General features: G+C 40.9%; 1 protein-coding gene across 7 annotated transcripts in view; it reads right to left on the bottom strand.

Annotated features, from left to right (window-relative positions):
- fsip1 (fibrous sheath interacting protein 1) overlaps positions 1-26,285 on the bottom strand; it is a 415,506-nt gene that overhangs the window by 165,699 nt on the left and 223,522 nt on the right. For all 7 annotated transcript variants that reach the window (XM_072277637.1, XM_072277681.1, XM_072277875.1 and 4 more), the window contains one exon: positions 9,369-9,509. In XM_072277637.1, coding sequence (XP_072133738.1) covers positions 9,369-9,509 — 141 coding nt within the window. The remainder of the gene's footprint in view (positions 1-9,368; positions 9,510-26,285) is intronic.

The following is a 26,285-nucleotide window of genomic DNA, read 5'->3' as shown; positions in this document are numbered from 1 at the left end:
ACAAACGGCAGGGATCCCAGAACAGTTCCCTGTGGAACATCAATGGTCACTGACCTCCAGGAAGAATATCTTTTGTCTTCTATAGGCAAACCAATTCTGAATCCAAGCTTCCCTGGATCCCAAGCCTCTTGACTTTCAGAATGAGCCTACCATTCATTTATACTCCCAAGTTCCTGTCTAATAGCATAATTATTCACCCTCTCCCAACTAAATACTTTCCTATATCGCTTGCTCCTATCCCTCTCCAGGGCTATGAGTTGCGGTCACTGCTCACGCACTGAGAGATCTAACACCGGATCAGTACCAAATTCAGTAAGACCTCTCCTCCAGTTGGCTGTCTACATACTGTGTCAGGAATCCTTCTTGGGCACACCTAACATATATGCAAGCAACACACATCAAATTTGCTGGTGAATGCAGCAGGCCAGGCAGCATCTCTAGGAAGAGGTACAGTCGACGTTTCAGGCCGAGACCCTTCGTCAGGACTAACTGAAGGAAGAGTTAGTAAGAGATTTGAAAGTGGGAGGGGGAGGGGGAGATCCAAAATGATAGGAGAAGACAGGAGGGGGAGGGATGGAGCCAAGAGCTGGACAGGTGATTGGCAAAGGGGATATGAGAGGATCATGGGACAGGAGGTCCAGGGAGAAAGACAAGGGGGGGGGACCCAGAGGATGGGCAAGGGGTATAGTCAGAGGGACAGAGGGAGAAAAAGGAGAGTGAGAGAAAGAATGTGTGTATAAAAATAAATAACGGATGGGGTACGAGGGGGAGGTGGGGCATTAGCGGAAGTTAGAAGTCAATGTTCATGCCATCAGGTTGGAGGCTACCCAGACGGAATATAAGGTGTTGTTCCTCCAACCTGAGCGTGGCTTCATCTTTACAGTAGAGGAGGCCGTGGGTAGACATGTCAGAATGGGAATGGGATGTGAAATTAAAATGTGTGGCCACTGGGAGATCCTGCTTTCTCTGGCGGACAGAGCATAGGATCTCCCAGTGGCCACACATTTTAATTCCACATCCCATTCCTATTCTGACATGTCTATCCACGGCCTCCTCTACTGTAAAGATGAAGCCACGCTCAGGTTGGAGGAACAACACCTTATATTCCGTCTGGGTAGCCTCCAACCTGATGGCATGAACATTGACTTCTCTAACTTCTGCTAATGCCCCACCTACCCCTCATACCCCATCCATTATTTATTTTTATACACACATTCCTTCTCTCACTCTCCTTTTTCTCCCTCTGTCTCTCTGACTATACCCCTTGCTCATCCTCTGGGTTCCCCCCACCCCCTTGTCTTTCTCCCCAGGCCTCCTGTCCAATGATCCTCTCATATCCCCTTTGCCAATCACCTGTCCAGCTCTTGGCTCCATCCTCCCCCTCCTGTCTTCTCCTATCACTTTGGATCTCCCCCTCCCCCTCCCACTTTCAAATCTCTTACTAACTCTTCCTTCAGTTAGTCCTGACGAAGGGTCTCAGCCTGAAACGTCGCCTGTACCTCTTCCTAGAGATGCTGCCTGGCCTGCTGCATTCACCAGCAACTTTGATATGTGTTGCTTGAATTTCCAGCATCTGCAGAATTCCTGTTGTTAACATATATGCAAAGTTGTTTATGCTATTTATGTGAGAAAGAATTATGAAATATTCCTCCAGAAAAAAACAGGTATGGTAATTTCAGGAAAGTGTCTGGCACGCTTGAAGAAACTGAAAGAGTTTCAAGTACCAAGGAACTGCATTACATTTATGTGCTCATTAATGTTCTAATGTTTACCCTTGGCCATTAGGCTCTATAATGAGTCAACCTATAGCCAGCAAAGTGAGGTGATATCCTCTTGTTAGACTGTTTGTGGAAACTTATTTTTTATTCTTTCTATTTCTCTTCTAATATTTATATCTGTACACTTGTAATGCTACTGTGACACTGTAATTTCCTTTGGGATAAATGAAGTATCTATCCATCTATCTATAGTGTAGTTAGCGAGTACTATAATGTATTTCTAACAGAAGATATCATCAAATTCAAAGTTCATTTGGTCCAAGTTGACCAAGATACTAAGAAAAATTATTTAAGTATATGCTATTCAGGACACTAAGTTGTTACGGACAAATTAATGTCTCTGGGTCAGGACTAGACAGCATTTTCTAAGTTGAAAGTGGTGCAGTTCAGATATAATCTACAGGCTTGTGCACAGTTTACAGAAACTCTTTGCAAGCAGAAAATATGCTTGATTACAGTAATCCCATCTGTAAATATGTTTCAAGTGTGACATGTTAGTCGAAGTTTATGGTTCTACCCCATAATTTAGCACAACGATCTGAACTTACAAAGATAGTATCTTCTGTTTTCAGCATTTATTTAAAAAAAATGTCTCAAAGCACTCATCAGGATCCTCCATAGCAAATGAGATTGCCAATGTAAGTAAATGAAAATTATAGAAATCAGTTAAAAGAAGTAGATCAAGAAATATCTGTAGGAGGAGGTGCAGTCGACGTTTCAGGACGAAGGGTCTCGGCCTGAAACGTCGACTGCACCTCTTCCTACAGATGCTGCCTGGCCTGCTGCATTCACCAGCAACTTTGATGTGTGTTGCTTGAATTTTCAGCATCTGCAGAATTCCTGTTGTTTGCATTTAAAGATCAAGAAATATGCATGTTTCATAACATATTCAGCAGCAGCTGGGCCTTAGGCACCAAGCCCTGCCCCAGACAACCACAATGACCTTCTGTCAACTCATGCTGTCAAAAGGCCTTTTCAGATCTCGCAAAATGTCAGAGGCAGCTATGAGGACATGTGATAGAAACGTAGAAACATAGAAAACCTACAGCACAATACAGGCCCTTCGGCCGAACATGTCCTTACCTTAGAAATTACCTAGGGTGACACATAGCCCTCCATTTTTCTAAGATCCATGTACGTATCCAGGAGTCTCTTAAAAGACCCTATTGTATCCACCTCCACCACCGTTGCTGGCAACCCATTCCACGTACTCACCACACTCTGAGTAAAAAAACTTACCACTGACATCTCCTCTGTACCTACTTCCAAGCACCTTAAACCTGTGCCCTCTTCTGCTAGCTATTTCCGCCCTGGGAAAATGCCTCTGACTATCCGCACAATCAATGCCTCTCATCATCTTATACACCTCTATCAGGTCATCTCTCATCCTCCCTCGCTCCAAGGAGAAAAGACCAAGTTCATTCAACCTATTCTCATAAGGCATGCTCCCCAATCCAGGCAACATCCTTATAAATCTCCCCTGCACCCTTTCTATGGTTTCCACATCCTTCATGTAGTGAGGTGACCAGAACTGAGCACAGTACTCCAAGTGGGGTCTGATCAGGGTCCGATATAGCTACAACATAAAGTTGTTATAGCCAGGGGTGGTAATGGGGACAAGCTCTCACTATCTATTAAATGCTCTAATGACATCGGTCTCAAATAGCCTTTGACAACCAAGTCCAGCTCCTGACCTTCACGTGCGGCTGAGCTACTAAGCCTGGCAGAGCTGTTTCTACTGATTGGAGAAGGGGAAAAGGTAGTTATTGGCATCTTAAAACCAGTCACTTTGGGCAGATGGGATTTGTCAGCTGTGGTTAGCAACTGATCTAGAAGGAAAACTCTGATCTCAAACCTTTGCTGCCCTGCGGCTATACCCATTCATGGAGAAGGCTTTCAGAGTAAACCCCCAAGGGAAAAGTCTGGAGCTGGCGTCCATAAGACAGACCCTATATTGAAGTAAATGTTGACTGGCAACCCCTGCAACACCAATGGTGCCAAACTGTATCGGTCTCTGCCGTTCCTTTGGGTGCATCAGCTGCGTGGAAAGGGGGAGCTTGCTACATGGGCAATAGCTTACTGTCCCTATCGTATTGATCTGGCTTGTGTATCTAGACAAGCAGGACACAATACCCATGGTTGACCCTGACCAACGGAGTCCTCAGATTTTGGCCAGTGCATGACTAAACAAAGGTAACAAACAGGATGCCAATGATCAATGACATAATGAGTTGAATGAACTAAACCGATTCACTGAAACAGAAACGGGTGTAGAAGGAATCAAACTTAATGAAGGACAAACAAACTAAAAGGTGAAGGTGTGGAGATATATTTACATAATTTATATGTAATTATCATAAAAAATAATGTATTTTGCAGCACAATGGATAAAACATTTAAAATATTAATTTAAATGGGGATAAAAAGATGACAAAACCCCTTGGGTTTACATATTTTGAATAAGGATATTAACCATAGATACAGGAGCAGAATTACATCATTTGGCCCATCAAGTCTGCTCCATCATTTCATCATGGCTGATCCAATTTTCCTCTCATCCCCAATCTCCTGCCTTCTTCCCATATCCCTTCATGCTCTGACTAATCAAAAATCTATCAACCTTTGCTAAAAATATACCCAATGACTTGGCCTCCACAGCCGCCTGTGACAATGAATTCCAGATTCACCACACTCTGGCTAAAGAAATTCAAATCCTGATGAGCTGGGAAAAATCGCCCTCTGGCACCATCTTTAGTTCCGTCTCTCATCTGATAAACATTTTAATCCCAGAATCATTTTCATGAACCTCCTTTAAACTCTCTCCAATGTCAGCAGATCCTTTCTTAAATGAGTTCAAAACTACTCACAAAATGCCAAATAAGGCCTCACCAGCACCTTATAAAACCTTAACATTACATCCTTGCTTTTATATTCTAATTCTCTCGACATCCATGCTAACATTGCATTTTCCTTCCTCACCACTGACTGAATCTGCTAAATAACCTTTAGGGAATCCTGCACAAGGACTCTTAAATTCCTTTGCACCTCAGAGTTTTGAATTTTTTCTCCATTTAGGAAATAGTCTACCCTTTTATTTCTTCTACTAAAGTGCATGACCATACACTTCTTGGCACTGTATTCCATCTGACATTTCTTAGCCATTCTCTTAATCTGTCCAAGTCCTTCTGTAGCCTCCTCAACACCTCCTGCCCTTCCACCTCTCTTTGTATTGTCTGTAAATTTGGCCACAATACCAGCAATTCCTTCATCCAAATCATTGAGATACAGTACAATGTAAAAGAAGCAGTCCCAACACAAACCCATGTGGAACACCAGAAAAGACTCAGTTTATTCCCACACCTTGCCTCCTGCTAATCAGCCAATGCTCCATCCTTGCTGGTATCTTTCCTGTAATAACATGGGCTCTTAACTTGTTAAGCAGTCTCATGTGTGGTACCTTGTCAAAGGCCTTCTGAAAATCCAATATTACCACTGGTGTTGTGAAGCTGTGGGGATAAGAAGTGTATCTGGCCCCTCAGCTCAGTACAATTAGGAAATAACCCTGGACTCAAGTGTTAAGTTCAGGGATGCCATGGAAAGTCATATGTGGTAAAGCCACCAGCAAGCAATCAGTGCACTCTGCCCTAATAAGATTAACAATGTGTCTGAAAGTTTGAAATGGTCTCAAAGTTTCTTCTTCTGAATTTCACCTAGCAGAATTTTGAGCAGACCTAAAAAAATGTTACATTTTCCAACAGGACTTAACACTTGCTTTACCATAGCCACTTTGTGTAGTGGGGCAGATTGGTGGACAAGGACGTCACTTACCTTTGACGTGCATTGTCAAATTTGGGTGCCTAGAACGAAGATCACAATGACTGCACACCCCAAGAATAAAGAATTAAATTTTTTGATGGCCTCATGAACATCATGAAAGAATCTTACCTGTTGGACTTCCCTATAATCTTGTTATAGTCGTCAGGTAGTAGGGATGCGCTTAAATCTATCTGTATAGGCTTTCATCCTCTTGTGAAGTCCCACTCCTGTAGGCAAGGTTTCATGCCATTGATGAATTGCATATTTGCATTAAACATTGCAAGAGGAGTGTCAATCATTAATTACCTGCCAATTGGCATCACTAGGTTTGCCTAGAAGACTTTGTGCATAAATAGTATATTGCCTAGAAGGCTTCATGCATGTGGACTATACCTCAGATTTCAGAAAAGCACTATATGTTCACAAAATACCACATAACGTTTCATCATATCATGTGTAAAGATCATACTATCCAATAGTATGTCCAGGCTAATTTCTTTGTCAAAATCTTTGCAGTACTTAGGAGCTAACCCCAGAGGGACTGCTACACACCCAGATGTTTAAATAATCTCATCCAAACAGAGACACAGGATTTCTTTTGTTCTACCTGAGGAAATTATAGATCACTCAACCATCTACACTGTCTAACCCCTACGGTAGAACTTTACTATACACAAATTATCACTAAATTTCCTTAAATTACAACAGTAACTATTATCTATATGTTGCTTCATTGGCTAGGAATAACGTTAGAACATTCTGAAGTCCTGTTTCTATAAACTAAAGCGTTAAGTTGCAATTTATATTTCACAGTGTATTTTAATAATTTTGCCTAAATTACACGTTTGTATTTCTGCATATTTTCAGAGTTTGAGCACTGCTACAAGACAGCATTAATTGCTGATCACTAATTATCCTGGTGTTCGTGAACCAGATCCCCAGCTATGGGTAAATAGCCCCACTACTTTGTTGGCAGTTTGGAAAGACTCAAAGGCTATAGGAGTAAACCCAGACAGCAAATCCGAGTGGACGTCATTGAGCATTCTTCCAGCAACTCCTGCAGCCAAGCTGGTGTCAAACATATTGCTTCATAAGCTTTCCTTTGAACTACACTGGCGAAGCCAAGAGGAGGATCTTGACAACTGGGCATCTCAGGATCTCCATTCCTTCTGCCCAGGCTTGTGATGATGATCAGCATCACTCATTGTCCTTCAAGACAGGCGGAAGCAACCAACCAACCAATTGACCTTGAAATGAATGGTTTGCTCAGTTACTTCAGAGGCAACCACATTGGTGGGTCTGGAATCACATATGGAAAAGGCTGGCAGATTTCTTCCCCCTAAAGCCCAATAATAGACCAAATAGGTTTTCTTACAGTGCAGTGTATTGTGCTCATCATTATTATGTGTTCATTTATTTTAAATCCCAGGATATTTATTAAATTTAAATTCAACTGCTTCATGACCTATAGCCCAAGAGGAGAGGAGAAGATGGTGGTGCAACACAGCTCACAGCGGCCACTCCAGTGGTGATGTCTGTTATTTGCCAAGTAGCGTGCCGTGCACAATCCTGATTTGATGGAGACGGACGTGAGAGTACGGAGGAACATCTGGTGAAACTTCTGAAATGCCTGCTTCGCTACTGCTGCTACTGTGTGGTCCGAAATCTCCAAAGGGGAAGGCCCTGAGTCCTCGGTTTTGCTTGTTGCCCGGCAGCCGGGGCAGGGTTGAAGCCCTCGGCAGAGGATGGTGCTCGGAGAGGCTGTGTCGAAAGGCTGATCGGAGGCTCGAAGTTTTCGGACGGACTCAGAGTCCGCTGCAGTCGGGTGCTTCCAGTGCTGCTGCATCGGCAAGTTTGTGGTGCTTGGAGGTTCATGGCAGGGCGGGTTTCTCCCTTTTACCGCCTGTGTGAGATGATGAGGCTATTGGGACTTTGAGACTTTTTTTTACTGTGCCCATGGTCTGCTCTTTATCAAATTACAGTGTTGCTTTGCCCTGTTGTAACTATATGTTATAATGATGTGGTTTTGTCAGTTTTAGTCTTGGTTTGTCCTGTGTTTCTTGTGATATCATTCTGGAGGAACATTGTATCATTTTTTAATGCATGCATTTCTAAATGACAATAAACGAGGACTGAGTGTCCTCATAATCTAATCTAATCTAAGTTCTTTGCTGGCTCTATTATTTTCAAACCTCAATTACTTTTTTAATTTATCCTAATTTTAGAGATTTGTTTAATAGTACAATAATCTAAACCATTTACCAGTTTGAAAGAAAATATATCAAACATTTGTTATAATTCAGGATATCTTTGGGGTTGTGAACAAAAGGAATGTATTGTTCATAGAAGTAACATTTATAGACTTTCAAACTATAATCCATTCAAGTGTGGTCTCAGATTTTATCAAGTCATTTTCAATCAAAACTGCTGTTTGGAAACTAATAGGTTCTAAAGTTTAGGATACTTGCCTACGATTGTTTCCTTTAAAATATTGGTAATTCTCAGTATTCAAACACCATACCTTTCCAGTAAAAACCAACACTATCAATGAGCTACATGAACTCTTCCAAGAAATACAAATGCATACAGTACTTTTTTGTTGGTTGCTGTAAGTCATGCACACCAAAGAACAGAATAATTAGACGAATTGTCCCCTGGAGTAATGGTGGCAAACAAGACTGTAGGTGAAATCTCCTTCATTCTATTTTGAAAAGCAAATCAAAATTACAATTAACTTTAGTTTATGAGTTGCTAATGAACAAAAACTCTTCTGAATTGAGATTCATTTTAAGCAGTTTTAAAGTTTTTCGTTACTGGTGATTTACTGTATAATGAACACTGTATGGAGATAAGAGTACGCAATGCAAGTACAATACAACTTTTTCTGGATTACCAACACCTTTTCAGAGGTCAAGGGTTTGTTTGAGGGAGGTTAGACCTTTCATATAATCTTGTGCTATGAAACAGTCCATTTCTACATTCGCCACTTCCATCGTATTCCTGCTGCACTTAACTATTGAAGATCTGGTGAGTGTAGCAAACCCACGAGCCGTGATTTGATCTCGGATGTATATTTAGAGACCCCCACTCCAAGTATTTGTGCTGTTGTCAAAAATACAACTGATAGGTGTCTCTGATATAAGCATTTTTTTTCAAAAAATAATGTGAAATTTAAAAAAAAAGCCTCAACTTCTGTTTTTAATCCAGGTTGGCTACCCCAATCAAATGCCTCCAACACATGCTACAGATGGTGTAGAACTAGGGTTTGGATGTGCTGACCTTCCCTACAGAATAAGTACCTGTGATACTTCCCTACAGAACCACAAGCCAGAGGTATCAGGCCAAGAAGTATAATGATTTGTATTTGTATTTGAACCTCCACAATATTCCGCATGGGAATTTAAACTGGAGGTGGCAGTGTTTTATTTACGAGGTCGAGTTGCGAGCTCGACATCAACCCGGCGCGGATGGAGAGTGCACACGGGGGCGGTCTGTCACTGGGAACCTCCGTTCTCGAGCCCAGCGCTGATCTCACTGCACCACCATTTATACAAAATTAATTAGTTATCCTCTTTAGAACAAGATATATGGGGCCAATGTTGCAAAGGCAAATGAAACAAAATGGTAACCAATAAGCTTGTCATACAAGTAAGAAAAGCAACAATTTCAAACACAGCTCCTACTTCTTACTTCCATGACCAATTCCCCACATACAATGCCCATTACTACATGCAGTTTCATTTACAAAGCTTGTAAAATTTATCTTTTACTCACAGCAGCATCACTGGATATTGCCTCCAGACATTTCAACTGTTGTTCTATCTCTTCCATTCGCAAGTGTTGCTCTCGTTCATCTCGCAACTGAACAAGGACCTCTTCTCCTGGCCCAATCTCTGTATAGCTATCCACGGAGCTCTGCAAATAAGTTGGATTGAGTACATTTAAGAATAACTTAAAGTCTAATTAATTTCTTGATACTTCATAAATTCTTCACAGTTTCAATACTTTAGATTGTGCAGCTTTATAAATTGACAGAAAATAATATCAATAGGTACTCACTTAAAGATTAAAGCCTGAGTAAGTAAGAAGCAAATCAGTCTCCATATGTGGAGGAAGATATAAAGTTAAATTTCAAGTTGATGGCCAATCATCTTCTAAAGAAAATGTGATGAATGGGGAGCCCATGGTTGAGGAAAAAGAAAGACCTATTTGAAACACTGGCACGGAAGGAAACACTGGCATGGAAGGTGACACTGGCATGGAAGGAAACACTGGCATGGAAGGTGACACTGGCATGGAAGGAAACACTGGCATGGAAGGTGACACTGGCATGGAAGGTGACACTGGCAGGGAAGGTGACACTGGCATGGAAGAAAACACTGGCATGGAAGGTGACACTGTCAAGACAGGTGCAACCAAAACAGAAAATCTGAAGGAATGGGGTGGAGTCAGTTCAAGATGAGGTATTAAGAGGATATTAATGTACATAAATATCAGATCGGGATATGATAGCTACTGAGTAATTCCCTTTGAGTCTGAAAAGAGAGATTTTTAAAAGCAGGGTAAAACATTGAAGAAAAACTGGAGTGCACAACCTTCTTTGTGTGATTATCGTTATTAGATTTGCCTCAGGAAAAATAATTGTCAGACACTACAACATTAAATTCAAGCAATGCAAAATCTAATTATTTCTAGTGTATTCAGTAGATTTCAACAAAATCAGTTAAAATAAGTAGAAATTTAAATAAACCACAGAATCAACAATTGTAAGCTGTCTGCTACAGTTTTAGATTGTGTGTTGTATGTCCTTGTTGATGTAGAAGTAAAATGTAGTTTTTTCAATGCCTCCATGCCTTCTCTTCCAGAAATACACTTCCTTTGCATTATTCCTGACCAAAGATCTAAATATTATTCTAGCTGGATGTATAAATATGATTAATATGATGTATAAATTTATCAATGACATAACTATTGTTGGCTAAAGTTCAGATGGTGACAAAGAGGTGTACAGGAGCGAGATAAATCAGCTGATTGAGGGGTGTCACAACAACCTTGCACACAATGTCAGTAAGACCAGGGAATGATTACGGACTTCAGGAAGGGGAAGTCGAGGGAACACACACCAGTCCTCATCAAGGGATCAGCAGTAGAAAGGGTGAGCAGTTTCAAGATCCCAGGTGTCAACATCTCTGAAGATCTATCCTGGGCCCAACATATTGATGAAATTACAAAGAAAACACGGCAGCAGTTATATTCCATTAGGAGTTTGAGGAGACTTGGTGTGTCACCAAAAAACTCACAAATTTCTACAGATGTACAATGGAGAGCATTCTAACTGGTTGCATCAACATCTGGTATAGAGGAACTACTGCACAAGATCAGAAAAAGCGGCAGAAAATTGTAAACTCAAGCTGCTCCATCATGGGCACTAGCCTCCCCAACATCCAGGACATCTTCAGAAGGTGATGCCTCAAAAAGGCAGTATCCATCATTAAGGACCTCTATCAGCAGGTCATGCTTGCTTCTCATGGCTACCATCAAGGAGGAGGTACAGGAGCCTGAAAGCACACACTCAGTGTTTCAGGAACCGTTTCTTCCCCTCCACCATCAGATTTCTGAATGGAGAATGAACTGATGAACACTACCTCAGTATTTTTCCCTCTCTTTTTGCACTAATTTAATTTAATTTTCTTTTTTAAAATATATACTTCTTACTGTAAGTTATAGCTCTTATTATAATATATTCCAATGTATTACAGCCCCAAAACAACAAATTTCACAAAAATGCCAGTGATGTTAAACCTGATTCTGATAACCATTATTCCACTGATTAAAATCAACTCAACCAATACACTTCTGTAAAAATGGTTTTTTCTTGACCAGTATGTTGCAACAAAGAATAATCATCTTGCATTTTGGCCTTCCCGTGGAGTCTAATTAGTCAATTTTCAGCTGTGATCAAATTGATCAGATTGGAATACTACTACTAACATGTGTCTATTACTGATAAAAACCCTATTTAAGAAAAATGAACTATTTTCATGATGATGTCAGGCAGAATATTATTTATGGATGAGAATGCCTCACATATTACAGATGTGTTGAACAACAGCAGCCAAAATACAGAACACTTTCTGAATAATACAAGATTGCATACAAATATATCTAGAACCCAACATAACCTCCCACTACTATGAATTTAATATAAGTTGGGTTTACTCTGTACATTATAATGCAAATTCATTGTAGTGGGTGCAATCAATGGTTTTGGACCAATATTAGTGAGACCGATATTATGAGAGTTAAGCATTTACACATTCACTCTCACTATCCATGAAAAAAGATAGTTTTGATTTCAAGTCATAAGTTGATGTACTAAGAATGACTGAAAATAGAAGATATTTTAGTATATTTGAATAAAATGAATTAACATGATGAATTCTGAATACAATGGAGTGAGGAACATTGAATGGATAAACTATAAACACAAGAAAGTCTGCTAATGGTGTAAATCCAAATCAACACATACAAAATGCTGAAGGAACTTAGCAGGTCATAGATCATCTATGAAAATGAATAAACAGTCAACATTTCAGGCCAAAATCCTTCTTCAGGACTGAGAAGAAAGGGGAAGATGTCAGAATAAAAAGATGGGGGGAGAGGAAAGAGGTTAGCTGGAAGGTAATAGGTGAAGCCAAGTGGGTGGGAACGGTCAAGGGATGGAGAAGAGGAGAGTGTACCAGAGGAGAAAGTGAAGGAGGAGGGGCACCTCGGGGAAGTAATAGGCTGGTGAGAAGAGGTGAAAAGTCAGAGTGGGGAATAAAGTTGCGGGGGGTGGATTTGGTTACCAGAAGGTGAAATCGATATTCATGCCGTCAGGTTGGAGAGTGCGGTTATTTGGGAAATGGAGGAGATGCAGGTGAGGGCAACATCAGTGGTGGAGGGAGGGAAACCCCATTCTTTAAAGGAGGAGGACATCTCTGATGCTCTGGAATGGAAAGTCGCATCCTAGGAACAGATGTGGCAGAGGCAAAGAAACTGAGAAAAGGGAATAGCATTTTTACAGGAGATAGGGTAGGAAGAGGTATCGTCGGGCTAACCATGTGAATCAGTAGGCTTGTAAAAGAAGTTGGTTGATAGAGATGGAGACAGAGAGATCAAGAAAGGGAAGGGTGGTATAAGAAATGGTCCAAGTGAATTTAAGCAACACACATCAAAGTTGCTGGTGAACGCAGCAGGCCAGGCAGCATCTCTAGGAAGAGGTACAGTCGACGTTTCAGGCCAAGACCCTTCATCAGGACTAACTGAAGGAAGAGTTAGTAAGAGATTTGAAAGTGAGAAAGTTAAGGGCAGGGTGGAAGTTAAAGGCAAAATTGATGAGCTCAGCGTGGATGTGCGAAACTATTTTTAATTTATGAAAATATCAGCAGATAGGATTAAGGATTACAAACTATTCCATCATCAATTACAAAAATGATTAATGGCTCGTATAACTATCTTAACGTACAGAACATTTGCTAAAAACATGCAGATTTGATATTTTTTTAAAAAAGAACCAGTATTATGTTCAAGAATAAAGGAAATCAGAATCCAGCTAAAGGCTTACTGCATTTGAAATATAATATTGTCAAGTGAATCAACTGACAGATTCTTCCTAGCAAGACAATTATTAAGAGGTGCTTCTAAAATTAATGATAAAAGTCAGTTGTTCAGTTATAATGACAACCCACGCTAGTAAATCAGTGTTCAATATTTTCCATATATGAATGCTATACATCTCACAGAAGAATTCATGCTTCAATGATACAAACATCTGTTGGTGTTTGACATAAATTAAAAATGTACAGATGTGTCTTTTACACTCTAAACTGCCACAAGCAACATGTAATTCTGATGAAGTGACTCTTTGGTTCTAAAGGAAGCACATTACCTTTGAATCAGATTGTTACAAGTTCAGATAGCAAACCAGAGCTGAAGCTACATTGTCACAGGTACTATCTTGAGATTAAATAACAAATTAAAAATCCCACCTGTTTTTAGAATACTCATCACTTGAGAATTAAGTTCTCGCTTTTTCTTGGTCAGGTGATGCTCCCAAGGAAAAAATGTTATCCATCACACTCCACGCTTTACTCATGGAAGGATAGTTATAAAAGCAATAGTCATGATGGGTTGAATGTCATTCTTACATCTCCGCTATATATAAATTTTGAAAATATCTATGATCCTTATGATTGCCATTATTTCCTTTTATTACTGAATCTCAAAACAGCCCAATCAACCCAAAACATATGGATATAGTGTTAAAAAAGTTAAAATTCACCAAGCTGAATGGTGCATTTGTTTTCCAATCTGCTTACAAAGCAATTACTTTATTTTTGAAAATATGAAATGACTACAGTGCTTTACAGTTGAATTATTTTCCTGTTAGCTGTTAACTTGGTGGTTTTTGGCAAAGTGTGAGTATTTCTCCAATGAAGAAGCTTTATAAATCTAAAATTAGAAACCCTTGGTACAAACATATGAAGCCACTCTTGACCCAGCTAGTTGCTGGAAGATTTCTCCTTGCCAGCATACACTCCAGGGCAGAAGGAAATGTTTTCAAATAATCACTTAGTAAACTACTGTTTTGGGAATAATTGAGCCAACTCTTAAGGAATGTAACTGTTGCCTGAAGGGTGTTACTGTTCATTCTATATATATATACAAACGTTTGTACTACAGGGAGTAAGCTTTCAACTTGGTGGTTTAGTTCTGTGGACAAGTCTGGCCTACCTGGGAAGTTTAAAGCCTGGATGTATCAGCATGGCATTCTTCCCAGAATCCTGTGGCCCCTCCTTGTCTATGCAGTTCCGATCTCGACAGTCGAAACCTTAGAGAGGAGGGTTAGCAACCACCTCAGGAGATGGCTGGGGCTGCCAAAGAGCCTGAGCAGCATCGCACTCTATGGACACCACAACAAACTGCAGCTGCCCTTCAAATCCTTGGAGGAAGAATTCAAGGTAACCAGAGAAGTGCTACAGTATAGAGACTCAAGTCACCCGAAGGTGGCTAGAGCAGGGATCCGAGTAAGTACTAGCAGGAAGTGGAGGACAGAGGAAGCTGTTCAGGAGGCAGAGGCGAGGCTGCGTCACAGGAGGCTGGTAGGAGTGGTCACACGAGGCCGAGCTGGGCTAGGATCCTTTCCAACTCCCCAAATGGACACCAGAGGGAAGGAAAGGTGTCGTCTAGGTCAGGAGGAGGTGAGAGCAGTGGTGGAGGAGATGAGAGCCTGCAAGGCAGTGAGGATGAAGCAACAGGGAGCTTGGACAAGATGGGAGAATGCAGTTGAGAGGAAAGTGACCTGGGCTGATCTTTGGAAAGCTGAACCGCACCGCATCCAATTTCTCACCCAGGCAGTGTACGATGTGCTTCCAAGCCCATCAAACCTGCACACATGGGGCAAGATAGAGTCATCTGTGTGCCCACTGTGCTCCAAGCGAGGAACCCTGGAGCACATCCTCAGCGGCTGTGCAAGGGCACTTGGTGAGGGATGGTACAGGTGGAGGCATGATCAGGTCCTGAAGACCATCGCTGAGGCCATCAGCGTGGGAGTTAAGTGGGCGAAGCAGTCCCGACCCTCCAAGCAGACCATTGCCTTTGTCAGAGCTGGGGAGCAACCAATACCTGCCAAAAGAACATCTGCAGGCATTCTGACCTCTGCAAGGGACTGGCAGCTGTTGGTGGACCTCGAAGGGCAGCTGAAGTTCCCCAACCATATCGCAGCCACCACCCTGCGACCAGACATTGTCCTCGTGTCTGAGTCGACTAAGCAAGTGGTGCTGCTGGAGCTGACAGTCCCATGGGAAGATAGCTTGGAAGAGGCCTTTGAAAGGAAGCTCTCCAAGTACGCAGGACTGGTCAGCAATTGTCAGCAGGCTGGATGGAGAGCGAGGTGTCTCCCAGTGGAGGTTGGTTGTAGGGGATTCGTAGCCCATTCTTTAGTTAGAGCCTTCAGCATTTTGGGCATCAAGGGAGAGAGGAAGAGAAGAGTCATCCACAGTACCACCGATGCGGCAGAGAGGGCCTCAAGATGGCTGTGGTTCAAAAGAGGGGAGCCATGGAGTCATAAGTAGCTAGCCATCTGGACACAAGCTGGGGTCTGATCAGCCCCGGCTGGGTCACCTGGAGGAGGTTGTATGATGTTGAAAGACCCGAAACACCCGATGATTCCAGGAACATCACTGAAGATGTGTCCAGAAGCATCAATAGATGTATGTACACAGCTTCTGCAATAGATATTCAGCTCAAAATTCTGGTTGGTAGTGTTCCCATGGACGGCTGCCTCGTGCATATGTTGCAAATGGTTGATGACTCCTCTGGTGTGTTGGGGTTATCCGTTCTTTTGGACCTTCCTAATCCGGTAGCAAAAGGATTGCAGCTGCTGCTGTACAATGTCACCATCCTTGTGTCAGTCATAGCTAATCAGTCCCACCCCATCCCAACTTTTGTCTTCAGTAGTCACTGCCATCAACCAAACAAAGAGCCACTGCTATCACCTCCATTCAATCAACTTTCTCAGCCTCCTTTTAGCACTTACATGAATACCATTTCTAGAACTTAAAATATTCACTTTTACATTCTTCTTTGATGCTGAACTGTTTGAGTCTTGCCTATTGACTCCCGAGTAACACTGTAGGTTCAAGTCACAAAATAATCATCTATAAATACAAGGAAACAAAAATCTACTTAACCAATTTCCCTATCCTCTAGTTACTACATTGACACATCAGCTTGCAGCTGCATGTACTTCCCTGGAAATAGGGAGTAAATCCATGACTTCCTGATAGTTGCCCCGAAGGCTAATATCTTAATTTAAGCATATTTTCCAAAAACCTGCAGTAAAATTTCAGCCAAAGACAATGAAGTTCAAGTCTGATCTGTTCCCACTGCAAGAATATATATAAAAAAAACTAATTAAAGACAATAGCAGGGCACACAACTCGTACAATCTATCCCTCTATTGGCTTTCATAAAAGAAAGTCCAGCATGGATCTAATTGAAATTGAAACAACATTTTAGGGTTCAATTAACACCAAATAACTCATTGAAAGCTAATGACAGCAGATGTTACATTCCATTCCTTCAAGTTTTAATTACCGAAATTTTGGAAAGTTGATTTTTAACTTCCTTTTTTAATTGTTCTTCAATTTTCTATTCTATTATTAAAATATATATAACTTCCTTTATATTCTTGGGCATGTTTAAATATTTTTCCAATTTGATGTTAAAATCAAAATCACTGATTTGTACTTTATCCCCTGTCCTTGCAATGCTTATTTTAAAATCTGTCAGTCTGATTGGTTAAAAAAGATATATGTCAAAGAACTCAACTCATACCACTGTGACTTTAAACATGAGCAATTGAAGATCATTACTTTGGAAAGGAAATTGCACAAACACACTTAATCTTTGAAAAAGATGCAGTCATGGAACTTTGTCCTAGTTCTTCCAGTATACACAGCCATTACTCTGTCTGTGCAGATACTCTGTCATACTTTGCCTTTTTGAGTGATGCCAGATGAAAAAGCTTACCTTTTCTGCTTCAGAAGTGTCATCGACCTCCCACAAAGGTACAGGTTTCCACTGCATTCCATTCACTACAGCACTACAATTTAAAAGATAATTCAAACAACTGACACTCTATTCTGTTGACTGCCACAGAACGTTCTGGAGACTGCCAACTGATTCCTGGATCTCCTGCCATTCACCACCTTTGGATGAAATTTCTGTACACGTTATCATTTTACATTAAGCGCTTCTGAGGTGGTTGTTCTGGGAATGCTGCATGTTGTTTATGAGAGGCAGGCCAGATGAACACAGGGACCCTGAAGACAGAGGTTTGAAGAACCCATGTCTGCCATGTCCCCAAAATTCTTCAAAGAGATCTGTTCTTAACTTCAGCTTTCCAAAGAGATTCATCTTTCCTAAAGCACTGGTGGTAAAAATCTGTGACCATCTGCAGGCCAAGGTACAGTCTGTCCACAGGGGTCAAACTCATGGTCACCTGCATTTCCTAGTATGCAAATTATTCTACTCAACTGCAGCTGATCTATGCTACAATTCACAATATGCGGCATGCTGCAATATCAGTGAAATCACTAAAGCACTCATGGAAAACGTAAATCATTTACATTTACTCGAATAAGTGATTCATGTTAAATGGGCTTTGCAGGCTTCCAACAGTAATAGGGAGGAATTCAAAGGCACAACACGCATGGTCCTACCTGCACAAAACTCCAAGAAAAATGCAACAAGCAGCACCAGTCACTGTACATGGCCCTTTTCAACCTTGATTAGGCAAAGCCTTAGATTCACCAAACCCATCGTTGTCTTACAGCTATACTACAACAAAGTCTGCACATGGGTCGTCATGTCACTTAATTAGCTTTCATGCTACACTATTAAGTCTAAAGAATGTGCTCTCTGAGGGATCAGGTAAAGGTAAACATTTGCACTATTCAGCAACCATTGAAAATAAATATTGATTACAGAGCAACACAGAATTTAACAGAGCAGGAGGCAAAAATTTGACCACCAGCACTGCAAGCAATATGGCAAACCACTCATGCATTCATTTATTCTTCTTTGGAGCTGACTCCCCAAATGTAGGACAGTGATCGCAATGTAACAGTCTTTAAGGTAAAGGTCTCCAGATGGAACCCAGTTGAGGAACTAATTACCTGTGCTATATAAAATGTAGAGTTTGAACTGGTCAGAAAATTGCTCAACATAAATTGGTTAATCAAATTGGTTTATAATTGTCACATGTACACTGAAAAACTTATTCTAACAGATCATTTCATTATAACAGTGCATCAATATGGTACAAGGGAAAACAATAACATAATGCAGAACGAAGTATTACAGTTACAGAGAAAGTGCAGTGCAAGAAGGCAATAAGGTGCGCAAATGCAACATGTAGAATTCTGAATACTTGCCATCTTCCCAAGAGTCATGGATACTCACCTCACTTTAACAATGTGTTTGTCTCCGAATAAACATGTACCTAATTGACACCGTATGAATTTAAACAAAAGGCTGACAAATGGATCAAATATAAGGGAAGATCAGGCAACATTTGTTTCCTTCTGAATGATGGAGGAATCTGCCATTGATAGATAAAAGACATGTAGGTTCCAATTTCAACAAATGGTAATGGTAAAGCTCTAGGCTACTAATTACCATCCACCTTTCTATCAAATTACTCACATTACTTCTGAAACCATCTTATTTCTTTGCCACCTTTGGATACACTGGAACATAGGAACATACATTGTATACTTTGGATACATTGGAACATAGGAGAATCTTCAAGATCTGTCAACTTTCAAGCATGTTTAGTAAATTAAATAGAAAAAGTTCACACACAAAGATCATTACATATGCATTCATATTTCAGAAGTTTCCATGGGCATTTTCCCTGCATTTGTAAGTGAAATCCTGAGAATCATTGTTTTAAATAATATAGCTTAGAGAATTACCTTGTCAAAACAATTGCCACAAAGAAAACTTGACACTTATATACTGTATGAGAACTAACATCATGACAATCTTGTATGTGAGTTTGCTGGCATCATAGTTTGTCATTCTATTTGGTATCTAATGCATTATGTTTACATAATATGTGATGGAATTTCTTTAAGTACTGCTATCAGCTATGGGATAATTCACACTTGCGGTCCATTGTGCTGACACATCTTAGTCACTGTCATATTGTATGCTAATAGGTCTTTCAGTTCAGCAGATCCTCGCCAACTATCAACAAAGTTCAAAATTCAAAGTAAATTTATTATCAAAGTACATATATGTCACTATACACAATGCTGAGATTCATTATCTTGCAGGTATCCACAGTAAATACAAAGAAACACAATAAGTACAATGAAAGATCACACATAACAAGATGGACAAGCTACCAGTGTGCAAAAGACAACAAAATGTGCAAATATAAAAAGAGAAATATGAAATAATAATAATAGTAATAATAAATAAACCATAAATACTGTTTGGGAAAGACTCTCAAAGATTTTGTGGGGACACTATCATCTACAACTGTTTAGATACAAGTTCAGTACAACCATGGTGTATTCGTTCACATTCTCTTATGAGTCCTTGAACACAGCCCAGTCCACTGCTGAAACGCTCATCGACACTAATCCCACATGCCCATCAATTCTCCCCAAATTCTACCACTCACCTGCATACTTGATTTACAGTGGCCAATTAACCTACTAACCCCACTTACCTTTGAGATGTGGAAAGAAACTGGAACACCCATAGAACATGGGAAACTTCACACAGACAGTACCAGAGGTCACAACTGAACCCCAGTCACTGGAGGTGTAAAGCAGCGTTTCTGATAACTGTGCCCTTGTGCCATCCAGTACTCCCCAGCTCGTTTCTCAGTGCCTTCCAAATACAAAAGATGCTTTCTATACTGTGTCTCATACACAGGATGATGAGATCTGCATTAGACAGAAGTATTTACACAGAAGTATATATACAGGACCTCAACCTTAGTATAGGGAACCCTCCAAAGGCTTATGCTTTAAATTTCTTCACTATATGCAGAAAGTGTCTAAAGTGCCTTAATAATTGTGGGAGTGGCACAGATAACCAAAAAGGACCAAATGCACATTTACATTTACATGTAGACTGCACCAATATGAATTGGCACAGACTAACTTTACTCCAGGGTTATTCATCCTACCTAAGAACAATACATTTTGTTGATCACATGTCCCAGATGAGTTGCTTCTTCCTGTGCAACATTATCACCCTGCACTTTCAGCAACCTGCTCTGAAAATTATTTTAAAGCTTGAACATCTAAAGATAAAACATCATTAGATACTCAGCTACAGTAAATTATGACTCAGTATTTTCTTTAGGCCTCACGTTCATTGTTCAATATTTCAAGAGCAATTTCTTACAGTTACAGAATCATAGAGCATGGAAGCATACCCTTTGCCTCAACGTATCCCTACTGACTATTTTGCCTAACAAGCTAGCCCCATCTGCCCAATTTGACCCTTGGCCATCAAAATTTCTCCTATCCATTGCTGGACTCTGACATTTTTAATTCAAGGTTCTTTCAGAACTCAGGCAAGAGGCACAAAATTTGTTACTTCACAATTGTTTTGTTAGGCGTTAATAGAGCAAAGCAAATTGAAAACAGACAATGATAGAGATCTAGTCATTAAAGAGAGGGAGAGGCAAAAGATGTCGCCGCTGCACAGTCAGCTCTTTTTATATGCATAGATAGGAAATACTCCATTCAGATTAGTAGATCAATCAGTCAATCAGGAAGCCCCTATTCAAATAATGCAGCATCCAGAGATTTCCAGAATTATACGAGGGGTGATTGATAATTTCGTGGCCTAAGGTAGAAGGAGATGAGTTATACAGCTCTCGTTACATGTACATGCAGTTCAACTCTTTGAGTGATTATGCAGAAAGTTTGAAGTTAATAACTCATCTCCTTCTACCTTAGGCCATGAACCTATCAACCACCCCTGCTGTGGACCACTTTCTGGAGGTCCAAGACGCCGACTTCTACAAAGAAGGGATCCGTATGCTCCATGACCGCTGGACTAAGTGTGTAAATGTAGGAGGGGACTATGTTGAGAATAAGTGTGCTAGGTTTTCTAAAATTGACACCTTCTACCTTAGGCCACGAACTAGAAGGAGTCAGCCTCGCCTGCTACCTTTCGCCTGAAGCCTCGCCTGCATCCTCACCTATTCTCGCCATCAAGTTCTACCGCCGGAGCAAGACTGGAGGATTGGTATGTCTAGGTAAGGAACTGTCTTTCATTGTTTGGATCTGTCTCTGTGTCCACGCCTTCGCTAGGTAGGTCCGGCCTGAGTCAAGACCCAGGTTCCGGGTCCCTGTCCAGTCTCTGGCTCGGGGTCCTTGCCCAGGTTCCAAGTTCCTAGTTCCTCGTCCAGGTCTCGCTTTCTTAGTCTAGTCCTAGCCCAGGCCCTGTACCCTAGTCTCGTCCAGGGCCTGTGTTTTGTCCAGTGTCGTTTCTTCCCCACTTCTCTTGCTTTCTTGACACACCTAGTCCTGTTCCTAGTACTTCAGTGTCTGTGTCTTGCATTTGGGTCTGCCACCAGTGCTGCCGCTATGACACTTGCGTTTGATCCTAAATCTATGCCCTCTTACTTTGAGCACCACTCCATCTCTCTGCTTTCACCCTGTTTAAGCCCCATATATTCTTACTGTATATACCTCTATCAGTTCATCTCTCAGTCTGCTCAGTTTCAGGGAATGAAGCCCTAGTCTACACAACCTCTCCATATAATTTTGGCCCTCAAGTCCAGGCAATGTCTTGGTAAATCATTTCTGCACTCTCTAAGTTTAATAACATTGTTCCTATAAGAGAGTGACCAAAATAATTTGACCATTTAATGTCCTTAATCATGTCCTTAATAGTATTTCTACTATTATTAATACTTAATAATAAAAACTTTCTAGGTAATCCTGTGAAATATATACCAATCCTCTTAATATATTTCAACTTTCTCTTCTGCAGATTATATAAGCAACACACATCAAAGTTGCTGGTGAACACAGCAGGCCAGGCAGCATCTCTAGGAAGAGGTACAGTCGACGTTTCAGGCCGAGACCTTTCATCAGGACTAACTCTGTTAGCCTTGGCCTGAAACGTCAACTGTACCTCTTCCTAGAGATGCTGCCTGGCCTGCTGCGTTCACCAGCAACTTTGATGTGTGTTGCTTGAACTTCCAGCATCTGCAGAATTCCTGTTGTCTGCAGATTATATACTAGGATTTACGGTATTTTGAAAATCACAGCAGCAGCAAAATGAGAAACTATCTTGCAACCATCTTACAACCTTACAACTCAGACTGAATTCTTATTGAACAGTTCTTTGTCATAATCTAAGGGTTATAAAATATGCTCCAAATTATGTGACATACAGAGCAGATAAAAAACAACTTATTCATTTCATAATCTATTGTGGCTAATACCTCAGACTACAGTGATTGTCAACCTTTGATTAGCATTTCAAGACTTTATCTTTCCCATTGTCCCATTCTTCCAGGTGTCTTTGCTTATCAGTGTTATGAAGCCAGACAGATTAATTCATGCTTCAACAATTTTATATCTTCTTGATAATCTTCATAGTTTCATTTTTTTCACTTCCCATGTTCCACTTTCATCTTCACTTGACCCTAGCCGTAATTCACATTCAAACAAATTACTTTCCAGTGCATTTAATTTATACTTTGAAAATCCTTAATGTTTTGAGCTTCTTTTCATCTTGTATATTTGACCCTTTTCAACCAACCATTTACCAACCATTTATCAGACAGCTTGACAGCTTGTAACATTCCATTTCTGGGACTACAGGGTTTCGCTCCAGGCAGAGAGATACCTAGAATCAAAGCACCATTATATGAAAGTGAAAAGAAAAATATAGGCTCTGACTTTATTCAAGGAGTTAGCAAGATTGCTCTAAATACAAACAAGTAATATAATTTATAGACTAGCTGGTGTTGCTCTGCAACCTACATAAAAGGAATCAACAGTCCAGAAATAATGAACATTCAACCTCTCAATGCTCAAACACCAATTATTTAGACACAAATTGGAGAGTCCTGGAAATAATGAGAGATTGTAAATTGCACATTGAAATATGAGAGTTGTGCATCAATTTTGTACTGCCTGATCATTTAGATGATTGCTGCATGTATCCAGCACTGATTGTTGTATTCGTTGTCTGTCTATATTAGATTGGAGCCTAATTGCAGAAGTTAAATCTTAAACAGTCTACTTAAAGTCAGTTTGAAGTACTCGAAACGGAAGTGCACCATGACTCTAGCAGGTGATATCACGATATCTGGAACTGAGTCCGACCTGGTAGACCTTCACTAATAGCATGAAATGGAAGAGCACAAGCTCCATGTGTCTTTCTGAAACTACAATGAAAGTTTTAGTAAGGATGTAGAAAGCAAGAAGTCACAGGTATGATAATAAAACAAATGCACAGCATTTTAAATTTTAAAGCACTGGTCATGATTTCAGATTGCCATAGTCCTTTACTCTTAGTTATGTGTTGTTGCTTATTCAAGCTTCAAGATTCAAGATCTAAGATGGTTTAATGTCAGTTCCAGTACACAAATGTAATGGAGATTGAAACAATTGTTAGCACATCGCTGTATTTGCTGTTGCTATGTGAGGAATGGAATAATCAATTTCCATGCAGCAAATATGCATAAGCAATATGCGATACTTAATCAAATTATCCCTTTAGATATACAGGCTGAGGAACAAAGATTTGGTCAAGATACTGGAAACTCTGGCAGTCTTCTTTGAATTGCTGTTTGGGTTCATTTTTATCCATCTTAAAGATCAGTCAAGGTCTTGATTTAATGACATTTTATAAATGATGAACCATGTGCCACGATGCAGCATTGAACAGAATGTAGCTGGTGCAGTGCTATAGCACTTAGTGTTGCTGCTGTACAGTTCTAGCAATTCAGGTTCAATCCTGATCTTCCGTGCTTCCTCTGTGAAATTTGGACATTCACTCTGATGGCACGGGTCGGGTTTCTCTTGGGTTTCCTCCCACATTCCAAAGATGCTGGTAGGCCAATGCCACTGCATATTGTTTCTGGAGTAGATAGATGGCAGGGCAGTCTGGGGAGGGGAGAGCGGTGGTGGTCTGAGCTGAATAATTGGGTGAATTAGAGGGGAAAGCAAGGGAAATAGACAAATGGGTGCCCTCCTGTGTTGTTATGAAATATGAATTAGCCTAGATTAGATGCTCCTGAGTCATGAATACCACCAATAAGCCAAGGTTAGCAGCTGTTTGAATATATGAACAACTGTAAAGACAGAGATTTTTAAGCCAAATATGTGGAAATACCCCAGTCATGGGATGATGGAGAAAATTGTAGAACATTGAATTCAAGATTATCTGCCTGTTCACATATATACCCATGTCCAAAAAATTTTATGGAAGCAGTCACTGACCAGATACTAAAAGTTATGAAAGTGAGACTAGCTAAAAGAAAGCCACATGTATTCACATCGAGGTTTGTACGCTGATAAGGTTAGCATTAGATCAATATGGCACTGTTGAGGTCTCCGTCAATGTTATAGATCACTGGTTTATAGGTCTGTAGAGGTGGCCACTTGCAATGCTGGTAGTGATCATAAAATGTTACTTGAGCCATTAAACACCCCTTTACCAGGGGGTATTGTAGTCGTCCCTACGCTCATTGACTCGGGTAATCGTATAGTGCCAGTACAGATTTTAAACCTCTCTCGAGAGGATGTATGGCTCGCACCTAGGACCCGGCTGGGTATCCTGTCGAAGGTGGAGTGCATGGATAGTGATCCACAATGTGCAGTAAGATTTCAGCGGATCTCAGCTGGCGTTGATCACGTGACAGTGGGTGTAAAGGAGGAGTGTAGTAATCACAAGTTAACGTCAATTCTAGACAAGCTTGACATTGGGGGTAGTGAAGGACAACAAGCTCAGCTAAGAGCTTTACTGGTTAAGTATCTGGGTATCTTTGCAGTTGAAGAGGAAGACCTTGGGCACACTGACAAGGTCGAGCATGAAATTCAGTTAATTGATGACGAGCCTGTTTCACAGCCATACCATCGCATTCCTCCGAATCAGTACAATGAAGTGAAGGAGCACATCTCAAAGTTGTTGAAGAAGGGTGTGATTCAGGAGAGCAATAGTGCGTATGCCTCACCTGTGGTGTTGGTCCGGAAGGCTAATGGTAGCATAAGACTGTGTGTAGATTATTGGAGACTAAATCTTAAGACCAGAAAGGATGCGTTCCTGCTCCCGCGTATTGATGAGAGTTTTGATGCCCTGCAGGGAGTGCAATTTTTCTCGACACTAGATTTCGCGCGTGGTTACCACCAAGTGGCAGTAGAGGAGCGTGATAGGCATAAGACTGCTTTTTCAACCCCGTTTGGTCTGTATGAATATCTTCGAATGCCATTTATGGTCTGCGATGGACCGGCAACTTTCCAAAGGCTCATGCAGGCAACCATGAATGACTTAGTCTTCCAAACCATGTTTGTGTACTTGGATGATATTCTGGTGTATTCACAGACTCTCCAGGAACACTTGGAGAGGCTCAACACTGTGCTTATGCGCCTCACGGAGACTGGTCTGAAGGTAAAACTGGAGAAGTGTCATTTTCTGCAGTCAGAGGTCAAGTTCTTCGGACACCAGATAGCAGCCAAGGGGACAGGCACCGATCCTGAGAAGGTCTCAGCTGTTCAGCAGTGGCCAGTACCATCGACAGTTAAGGAGTTAAGATCATTTCTTGGCTTTTGCAATTATTATCAATGATTCATTCAGGGATTCTCAAAGATTGCAGGTCCACTGCATGATGTAGTAGTAACATAGAAAATAGGTGCAGGAGTAGGCCATTCGGCCCTTCGAGCCTGCACCGCCATTCAGTATGATCATGGCTGATCATCCAACTCAGTGAATTTGTGTACTAATGTAGGGAGTCCAAGTAAAACAAACCAGCTGTTAAAACAGTCTTGGACGGAAGAATGTCAAACTGCCTTTGACTTGCTCAAAGAGAAACTGACCAGTTTGATGTGTGTTGCTTCAGTTTCCCCATCCTTGGCTTTGCCACTTTCTCCCAGC

Source organism: Mobula birostris, chromosome 1 (assembly GCF_030028105.1).
Source record: "Mobula birostris isolate sMobBir1 chromosome 1, sMobBir1.hap1, whole genome shotgun sequence".
Lineage (NCBI taxonomy): Eukaryota > Metazoa > Chordata > Chondrichthyes > Myliobatiformes > Myliobatidae > Mobula > Mobula birostris.
Note: the sequence above shows the minus strand (reverse complement) of the source record. Positions and strands in the feature narration are given on the sequence as shown.